At 41.3% G+C, this 10598-nt stretch overlaps 1 protein-coding gene across 6 annotated transcripts in view; it reads right to left on the bottom strand.

The window, feature by feature from the left end:
* Window positions 1–2806: 2806 nt before the first annotated feature.
* Window positions 2807–10598, bottom strand: part of ppef1 (protein phosphatase, EF-hand calcium binding domain 1) — a 28153-nt gene continuing 20361 nt past the window's right edge. For 5 of the 6 annotated variants that reach the window (XM_088599830.1, XM_088599846.1, XM_088599856.1 and 2 more), the window contains 5 exons: window positions 8534–8676; window positions 7382–7488; window positions 6921–7084; window positions 3778–3862; window positions 2807–3501 (listed from right to left, as the gene is read on the bottom strand). In XM_088599830.1, the coding sequence (XP_088455956.1) occupies window positions 3308–3501; window positions 3778–3862; window positions 6921–7084; window positions 7382–7488; window positions 8534–8676 (693 nt within the window). In that variant the 3' untranslated portion in view covers window positions 2807–3307. The remainder of the gene's footprint in view (window positions 3502–3777; window positions 3863–6920; window positions 7085–7381; window positions 7489–8533; window positions 8677–10598) is intronic. The other variant, XM_088599875.1, reaches the window with a different exon arrangement.

Genomic DNA, 10598 nt, shown 5'->3' with positions numbered 1-10598 from the left:
GTATAATTACACTTCAGTCCATTCATCGTAAAACCCTGGCTATTCAAAGATAATTGTAATTTTGACAATCTACTGATTTGTTTGACAATGGCGTCATTTAAATCGGCCTTTCATCTATGATTTACAAGAGATGTACTGCAAACCTAATGCTTGAAGCATAGAAAGCAAACCACTGCAGCATTTGTAGACTGCAGGATATTAATGATATTTATCTGGGACTTAACTGACATTGATGTCCAAATTTTAAATTGTAATTATGTATTGAATGCAGACAAAGCAAGAAGTAATGAGGGGACAGACTCATTTATTATACAATCTTTCAGTGTGCCTGAACAGCTGCATCAGTACAGCCTCCTGAACCACTTAATACACATCCCCCTTTTATTCAGAATTTAGAATATACATTTTTTTTATACACTGAATTAATTTGGAACTGCCGACTGTTTGGTGATGACTGGAAGGGTCGTTGACCTGCCTTGACATGTACCAGTTCAGTCTTGACCTGCTCCAGCTCGAAGGGGCTCCTCCTACATGTCCACCTGTGGAGCCCTTCATTATCCCGCACGGTGTAAGCTCCACAGTGCCTGACAGGAGGGTTAAAACCAATTGGGAGAGCAGTGCAATTCCTAGCAATGTCACTGCAAACTAGCAGACACATACCAAGTCACAGGGGTCACTGTTGCGCCCGGAGCTGAGCTGACCTGGCTGACGAATTCTAACTTTAACCCAGTGCTGCCCAGCGGGAAGCGTAGCCTTCTCTTGGGCCATCCTCGTTGAAGTCAGCCAGTGCCAAGAACTCAAGAACCTGGCACAGGTTCTGGAAGGAACCCCCTCCACAATCAAACCCAGGACTGAACGAGAGATGTCAGGGAGCCTCCTTGCCTGGCAACTGCCTTGGCCACTCTTAGGAACTTAGGAGCTTCCCTGGCACCCGGCCTGACGTTCCCCACCCCGCCCTGAAGCGGCCAGGCCTGAGCTGAACGACGGCCCCGGTCCTTGCCGGAGAGCTGGCACAGAGAGAAACGCAGTTTTGCCCACCAACAAACGTTTTTTAGGTTTTCGAATTTAGGATAGCTTCCGTGATTGGCACGCTGAGATGGTAGCGCAGGGTTGCTGCTTGTCTCCATATCGGCTGTTGTTTTGTTGACTGACTTCACTACAGCAGCGAAAACCAGGGTGGCAGTGCAGGGAGAATCAGCGTGTCTCCTCCTGCAGCATCACTGAATCCTGTTTCATCTGGGGGGGGTGCTGAGAGTACAGTTTTCACAATCTTACTGAAATACCCACCTGCAGTAACTATTTGACCTGGTTTTAGGAGCTCTTGGGTAGAAAGATTAAGAGAGGTACCCATGGTACAAGAGTTCAGGGAGGGGCAATTTTTGAGTTGTATGGAAATTGTGTCTTCATTCTGTCTTTGAAACCAAATACAATTTGCAAAACATGCTTACTCCTGGTTAGGGTCATGGCAAACCCATATGGTATCCTGGCGGAACACAGCAGAAAGCAGGGCAATACTTAGATGGGACAAAAGTCCATCACAGGGAACACAGGAACAATTTTGAACACCAGTAATTTGCATGTTTTTCCAAACTAGAGCATTCAGAGAAAATCCACACAGACACCAGGAAAATATTCAAGCACACACAGCACTTTTGCCTGAAATCGACGAAACCTCCTGCCACCTAAGACCTGCAAAGCAACAGTGTTAACTGACATGGCACCATGTTACCTCATTTAAAGTGGTTAAAATGAAGTTCACGATAAAAAGTGTTTATTTTAACAATACAATATATTTTTATCAGGAAGAACTGTGTAATTCATACACTGTAGGTACTATATAATTCTTATTTACACTTGTCTAATTACTTGCATGTACACAGTAATGTCTGCCAATATTCACCAGAAAAAGAAAACTCCACCTAAAAGCTTGCTGCATTCAAACAGGATATCTTTGAAGGTATATAAAGGAACTGTATTACCACAGAGTCTATAGCTCTACGTTTGCAGCTTAAAGGGACTTTGTTAAAACCACATAAAAATCAAGATCAAATTAAATAAAAAACAGCCAACATAAACATGTCATGTATGTACAGTATATTGTATCTCAGCAGATGGAATGCATTTTAAGGCTGTTTGCAGGCATGTTTGGTCAACCTTATTATCTGGGATTCAGACTCTTTCATTTCAGAAAGATCGTTTTTGGAGCAGGACCACCAAGTCTGTTGAGCATGTTATGGAACCTCCAGAGGCCGGATTCAGAATGAAACATTAAACATTATGTGTCTATTTTTTCATTTCATTTTGCCCATGTTTCACTTTCCGTATGTTTAGAAGACAGACTGAAACTTAGCAGATTGAAGCCTGGAGGGGACTGTTAGATTTCATTGGTTCAGGGTGGCACTTATCCTTACCTCTAAAAAAGACTTCTGAGGCTCTTCTCATTTTCCAGCTCTTTTAATTTTAATCAAGACTTGCCTGTGGAGGCTTTTTAGACTGTTTTAATATTTTGCTTTACACTGCAAACTAGTCTTTTACAGATTTTGTTTTGGTTTTACCAATATAACAAGGTAACTCAATTAACAACTTGATATTCCAAGATTCACCCATGTGGAGGCTTAAATATTGGCTCCGTATGTATACCGCTGTCTGGGTGATGGGCCGTGAATCTGCATATAATTTTCAATCACATCTGTTGTGTTTGTTGTGAATTGAAATAAATAGGAAAAGCAGACATTTATGCTTGTTTCATATGTACAAACTCCAAAGATTAATTCTACTGCACAGAAAAGAATCTTTCAGGTTAGTATTACTTTGCAAGTTGTCTTCATTAGTTATTATTGATTCTGCTTGTTGTACTTTTGACAGAATAAATATTGCTTATCATTTTTATTCTTCCCATTTAAACCACTCTTGGCGGCATAAAATCTTCAGTCCTGTAAATAGTATACTGCTTTTCACATGATCTTCCCTTACAGAGGTGTTCTATTGTGCAGGACAGAGTGGAGCAAAGTTCACATTCTCCACAGACTGATATGCAGGTGACTTTCAGTCTGTTGCTTACCATTTTTAAAATCCATTTTTACAAAACTTCTGCTAGAAATTTAACAGTTTGCATGAGGTTCAACCTCGGTTTTACTGTCCTTTTAATTGAGTTCACACTCCATTCCAGCCAACTAAGCAATTTCCATTAGTGTTTTGCTTTCTCCTCTCTGCTCAGAGCACGCACAGCCTCTTTCGATAGCATTTATCTTTTTCCCCCAATTACAAATGTACATCCCTATATGTCTTTAAACAGCACCGTTCCCCATCACTGGTGTTCCTTGGTGTCCAGTTTGTGTACCACACGAAAGGCCTCCAGAAACTCATTGAAGTCGATGCTGCCATCTTTGTTGAAGTCAATACTGCGCGCCAGATCATCGATGGCTCCGTCATCAACGTCGATGCCAAGATGGGAGCTGAACAGTCTCCAGGTCTGACGAAACTCCTCGATGGAAATCAATCCTAGGAAACATGCGGCAGGTCACAATTCTGCTGTACAGATTTATAGAGATGTGTCCAGCCACTCAGAGCACTTTATACTATTATAAACAGGAAAAGGTTTGCTGATGAAGGTGCTGGAAAAGGGAAGTTTGACAATTGCACCTGTAATGCAACTTTTAATAATCCAGAAAGATGTTAGCAGTCTTTACAACAGAACAAACACTGGAAATAATCATCTGATACCAAACTGCAATCATACCTCATATCTTGCCAAACACATTTATCAATTAAATTTACCTGAGTGATCCTTGTCAATAATATTAAATATGATCTCCAGGTCAGTGCGATATCTATACACAGTCTCCATGAGGTTAGGGGTAACCTGTTTAAAAAAACACAACACGACACGTCAGTGATGTAAGCTTTGGAGACATGATGTTTTGTTTTAATCACATTGAGAAGAAATTCAATCTTAGTATACTGTTGCCTATCCTGGAAGCACAGGGCACAAGGAGAGAGCTACACCCTGGGCAGCATACTAGTTTTTAGAGATAACACCTACACACAAGCTAGCAGGCATATCACCCTGCAGCTCTCAACTGGCTACCCACTGAAGCTACGAGTACGAGTAGGGAGTTATCCTGGTGTCCGGGTCAAAAATCTCCCCCTCGGCCTTTACTGTGGCCTCCAAATTCTCCCCAAGTATAATTGGCCTTTACTTGCCCTGCGATGGACTGGCGCCCTGTCAAGGGTGTACCCTGCCTCGCGCTCGTTGCTTGCCGGGTAGGCTCTGGCTTCCCATGACACCGTATGGTATAAAGCGGTTTGGCAAATGACATGACATACACACAAGTTTACTGTATATATACAGGAACAGTTTAAAGACACTGATCAACCTGGTCAGTATGTCCTGAGAAGGTGCAAGGAAACAGCTTGTGTAAACACAAGTGAACTTGTGAACAAAAGGACCCCCTTCCAGAATCAGACCCACAACCAAAGAGCTACAAGGAAGCAGCACTAACTTCTATGTCACCCATAAAGCAGATATAGAAAGTGTATAAACCTTAAACTCTTTAAAAAACAAGTGTGCTTGAGCAGGTGTTCTATGTCCTATCAATTTAAATGAAATTCCAGCTGTTCTACATACTGGTCTTGCAGTAAGCCTTGTATATTTCACTGTTGTCTGTTTTGTGTCCCTCATGGGTTGAAAAAGAGACAACAGAGGGCAATAGATCAAGCACCTTGTCTATGAATGATTATGTGTAACTGTTCAAAAGTTCAGAAAGAAGTGTAATTAAATAGCCAAGTACAGGACAGCCATAAAATGCATTTTAACATGCAAACCAGAAAACAATCCTGTCACTCTTTTGAGTTTTCCTGGCTGCAGCTTGAAATACTGCTCACATACTAAGGCCAGGCCATTCATTGTAGACAGTAAGCACCAGCTGTGATGCAGACGTTTGCTTTTTACAGATGTAGCCTACTGATTTGTTACTGGAGAGAAAGCATGGGACAGGAAAGTACATGCCAAAAGTGCATACTTTTATAATTCTTACAGTGTTGTGGGGAACATTGTAAAAGGGTTTTTCTGAAATCCCAGTTACACATGTGACTCATTCTTAAACATGAAGCTGGGGGAGTTAATGGTGCACCAAACAGGTGAATTCCAGCTTGGATACAGTACATGATAGGATGCAGAGATTACTAGTAAGAGGGGAAACATCTAAGCTGGGCAATGTGCAAAGGGCAGCTGTGCTCACAGCTAGGACTGCTGCTCTTCTGCATGTATGCAGATGATATTGATAGAGGGATCAGTAACAAATTAGTCCAGTTTGCATTCTGTGTGGGATTGGCCAATGATGAAGGTAAAATTAGGTTATGAAAGGAAGATTTGAAAAGCATGTACAGTAGAAGCAAGCACACACAGTACATGGCAAGTGAAATTCAATGTTAGTAGATGCAGTTTTGCATTTGCATGGGAGGTCTAGAATTAGAAAGCACACAGCAGGAGACGAATTTTGGCGTAGTAGTTGATTCATCGCTCTAAACATCTAGTCAAGGCACAGAACCAATGCAATGCAAGTAATAATAACAGTCTACTGATAAATTCTGCTGAAAAAACAATTACACAGTACTACAAATGCAAAATACATAAGAGATGTAATAGCAAATCACAATAAAGGACCAAAAAGAATGCATTAAAAGCTACCGTCAAAACAATGGTCTTTATTAATCTATTTTCCATCCATTTTTAACCACTTTATCCAATACAGGGGGAAATAATACCACTGGACTTCTGTCGACCTAACTGCACATCAACAAATATTCAGCACTTCAACTACAAAATATGGGTGAGCACAGTAAGTTTCTTCCCGTCTAAGTCTTGACAGGGTTTCTAATCTGTGAGACTTCCTGCACATATTTTTTGAGAAGCAGTCTTCAGTTTAGCGGAGCTCTTCTCACCCTTTACTGTGCAGACAAGATACCTTTTGCCAGAAAACCAGCAGAAAAGGAAATGACATTTTGCGAATCCTCTCATTGAAGGACTTTTAAAATCTCATCAGGACTGCTCCTGACCAAGCATCTAATTCCATTGAGAACACATTCAAACTTCACATTATAATTCATGAGAATCGAGCTGTTTTAGATTGGAAATGTCCATGCCACAGAGATTATAGCCATGGAAATGCAGGGACAAACTGGAAACTGGTTAAAAGCCAGCTCTGCACTAATATTAGAAAAGGATTTATTATGCATTAAGGTATTAATGCCTGGAATGCATGACGCATTCCAGCACATGACCAGACCACAACACCCTAGAAACGTTCAAGTCTGGGCTTGATGTTGTGATAAATCAGATTCACTCAGTGTGAAGGAATATGAGAAGAACTGATGGACTGAATGTTATCATTATCAAGTTCACTTACATTCCTTCATAACTGATAGACAAATGAATTAAATCACACTGCTATGTACCTGACTGAACAGTGACCTTTTCTGAAATTCATTAGATTAGTGGAAGCCAGTGTGATACTGTATGGGGTTTATTTAATTGGTGTGTTAATTTCCTACTAGAGGAAGGTTCCTTAAAAGGAATACTTCTCACATCAACATGGTCTGACTAAAGCCATCAAACGTGCACTTACAGTATATGCAATGAATTCTCACTGTTTAAAAAAACCTGAAGGAGTTTCTCGTGTACACAAGTACACAAGATTCTCAATGCTCAATATGAGAATATAACATTAGACTAAAATCACACACAATCATATATGCAACACACATGTGAATATGTTTTCTCATTTGTTGTTCCAGAGGTAAAATTAATGGGAAGTCAGCAGAGATGGAAATGTGATGTTTTACACAGTTGTCACCTGAAAGAACAGAACAAGCTTCTGTTTTTCCTTTCCGTGGTAGCACGTTTGTCAGAGAGGTCTCACCTCGTTGCTCGGCTCCCCTATCTGCAGATCCTCGAAACAGGACAGGTACTCCACGGTCCCGTCAGGAGCCATCCTCGCCAACCGAGAGCGCAGGGTCCGCCAGGGCAGGTCCAGGTGAAGCACAGACTCGACTGCCTGAGCCCAGTCGCTGATAGAGATCCGACCTGACGAGAGGATGCACAGCAGGAAAACAGGCTCGTCAAGAGTGGAACACTTCTCAGCTCGGTGGCAGGGCCCATCGTGAGACGCTTCGTGGCACTGAATTCTGACCACTGAATTGCAGGAAACAATTTCATGGGCTATCTAATAATTTCACCATGCTATAACAAACTATTTCAAACAATCATTAGCTTAGCATCTCTCGGAAACATCTCAAGCACCGTGCAAGCTGAGAAAGCTGCGTGAGAAAGGCTTAGGCTTCTGTTTACAGAACATAAAGAACACCTGGAGCTTCTGCCAACCTGTGAGGTTTCTGTCATATTGCTGGAAAGCAGAGATCAGATCAGACCGATGGGCATACAGCTTCTCCTTCAGAGACTTCAGGGCTGAGCCCTCAGCCACACTAACTCTGTGTAGAAAGAAGAGACAGGAGCACAAATTGCGTTAGCTTGATCTACTGCACAAACCAGTATTCAAAATAGTTCTCCAAGCATGACCACCCACTGGTCGCTCCACAGGTCTCCACCAGTGGCCATCAAGTGCAAAACTACACAATAGATTAGAAGACAAAACAAAAAAAAAAGCAAAAAAATAATTGGAGTATATTAACACCAAACTGGAAGAGATATGTGATGGAACATTCTTTTCAAAGTCAAATGCATTGCATTTATAACAGAACAAGAAGGAAGCAGAGCACAAGAATGAACAAGAAACCAGACTCACATTTAATTAACTATTCAGTTTGAGGTTTCTTTATGCTAACATTTAGTGTGTATTTTCTAATCAGTTTAGAAAACTACTTTCCACTAGTTAAATGATAACATGTGTCAGCAATTTGTATAGATGTGTAGTACTACAGTACATAGTTGTACATGACTGATTTGAGGAAAATTGAATCACTGAGCCACAGAACTGTAAAGGAAAGAAGAGTTTAGGTTTTGGTGTTTTTGGATTTCAAATTTCTAAATTTGTTTTGAATTTGTTGTTGTGTTTTCAAATTTGTTAATTTAAACTGTTGATTGGTTGCACACTTTTGACCACCCTATTCTCCAACACATACTGACTATGCTCGGGTTAACTGTTAGAGAAACACTTTGATGCAATTACTTCAATTTGTGAAATTTTGTGGGAAAGTAAACATGTGCAATAAAGAATTTCTCAGATGCTTACAAACCCAAACAGCTCATTCTAGAAGACAATTACAGTAGCTAGCATGTTCAGATTTTTATTTCTGCTGTGTGTATTACTAGTGTCCTATTGTACAGCACTGTTTTTTAAAAGAGCTTATAAGTAAAAATTGTAAATAAATAGGTGATTTTTTCAGAAAACACATTTAACAATTTCGGTGATCAACCTTTACTGAAATTGTAATTTTAATTAAAAAGGATTTTCTGGTGGTAAACAGTATTGATATAATTTGTACAGCTTTATAAAATACCCCAATCCACACTTACCTCTGCTGGAGGGTCATCTTCCTGGTACTCTTGCTGACTTGATACTGGAAGAAACGAGGCACAAGGTCAGGTCCCATTTTAATGTAGGCCCCTCGGTTACTGCCCTCTTCATAGTAATTGGAGGCTGAGAAAATTGTGATTACCTTTAAAAAACATCAGAAAAAACACTTTCAAGACAGCTACAAAAGGTACAGCAGTAAATGGATCTGATTTATTTTTTCTCTAAAGCTTATTTACTGCACATTGTTACAATTCTGATATTCAGGAGTGGGTCATAAAATCTATTACATTTGCAGGCTACATTATCTTATTGTAAGATAAGGCACTTCTCAAAGCCTTATTGATGAAGTCTGGAACAATGGGAAAATCGTAGAGGTGTTTGTGAGCTACAGCTGAGCTAAGAGACAGGTAAACACAAATTATTAAAGGGGTTTTCCACTGAATTACTCATTTACACGGGTTAATTACCTTCATGGTAAATCATTAGAGTCTTCTAAGTCTAAGTCGTTTTCCCCTCCATAACCCAAAAAAAGAGAGACAGAGAAGAACAGAAGAAATAGAAAAATAGAGAGGACAAACAGAGAAGGAAAATTATCACCCCCTCTACCTGTTGTATGCCATGTGAAAGGACCTTATTCTGATCAGACCCTGGCTGAGTAATCTGAAACCTGTTTCAGAGAGCTTATGGTCCCATTTAATAATAATAACAATAATTGCTTACATTTATATAGCGCTTTTCTGGACACTCCACTCAAAGCGCTTTACAGGTAATAGGGACTCCCCTCCACCACCACCAATGTGCAGCATCCACCTGGATGATGCGACGGCAGCCATAGTGCGCCAGAACGCTCACCACACACCAGCTATCAGTGGGGGGGAGAGCAGAGTAATGAAGCCAATTCACAGAGGGGGATTGTTAGGAGGCCATGATTGATAAAGGCCGATGGGAAATTTGGCCAGGACGCCTGGGTACACCCCTACTCTTTTCGAGAAACGCCCTGGGATTTTTAATGACCACAGAGAGTCAGGACCTCGATTTTACGTCTCATCCGAAGGACGGCGCCTGTTTACAGTATAGTGTCCCCGTCACCACACTGGGGCATTAGGACCCACATGAGCCACTGTATAGTGTTTCATGTTACAGGCTAGCATACTAGGTCTCTGGCTCTGTAGGACACAGCCCTCTGAAACACATAGCCTTGTACAGTACATACTGTACAGTATATGCTGCAGAGCAATGTGCAAGAGTTGTGTAATGTGTTGTATAGATAGTGCAGTTGTGTAATAGGTTAACACATCATTTTGACAAGTTTAACTCTGGGGCAAAGTGGTTAGCATTGCTGCCTCGCAGAGCTGGAGCCCTGGGTTCAATTCAGGAATATGTTCTCCCTATGTTGGCGTGGGTTTGCACTGCTTCGTTTTTCTCCCATAGCCCAAAAACATACTGGTAGGTTAACTGGCTTCTAGGAAAACTGGACCTTGTGTGAGTATGTGTGTTTGTGTCTGAGATGGACTGGTATCCTGTCTAGGATGTATCCTGCCTTTTGCTCATTTGCTTGCTGGGATAGGCCCCAGTTCCCCCGCCACCCTGAATTGGGTGAAGAGGTTAGAAAATGAATGGATGGATGAAAGATTAACACTGATTTACTTTTTCACCAGGGCTGTGCCAGGGTATAATAAGCGTATGCCTTTTCTCACATGCCTCAGATTTTACCTACAGCTCAGGTACATTTTATTTAGCTGCCCCTAATTTGTAAAAGGATACAGTATTTACCCATTGCACTGTTTTCAAGCTATACTAGAAAATTATAGGAAACCTGTTAATATTCCACAGCAGCATGCCACGCGTGCAGAACTGAAACAAGTGTAAAGAAAACGACAGTGGAAGCCAATACAGTGGATCCTGCAGATGCCGAAGTGTTGCTGGTATCTGGGGGAGCCAGGCACTCAGGCTGTGCTGTACCTAGCCAGCAGCCATATCACCCTGCAACTCACAACTGGCAACCCACTGAAGCTAAGCAGGTGTGAGCCTGGGAAAAACTAAGGTTGCTGCTGGAAGAGGTGT

Source organism: Lepisosteus platostomus, chromosome 2, assembly GCF_059453375.1.
Source record: "Lepisosteus platostomus isolate fLepPlt1 chromosome 2, fLepPlt1.hap1, whole genome shotgun sequence".
NCBI classification, from domain to species: Eukaryota; Metazoa; Chordata; class Actinopteri; order Semionotiformes; family Lepisosteidae; genus Lepisosteus; species Lepisosteus platostomus.
This window is presented reverse-complemented; position numbering and strand designations above follow the sequence as displayed.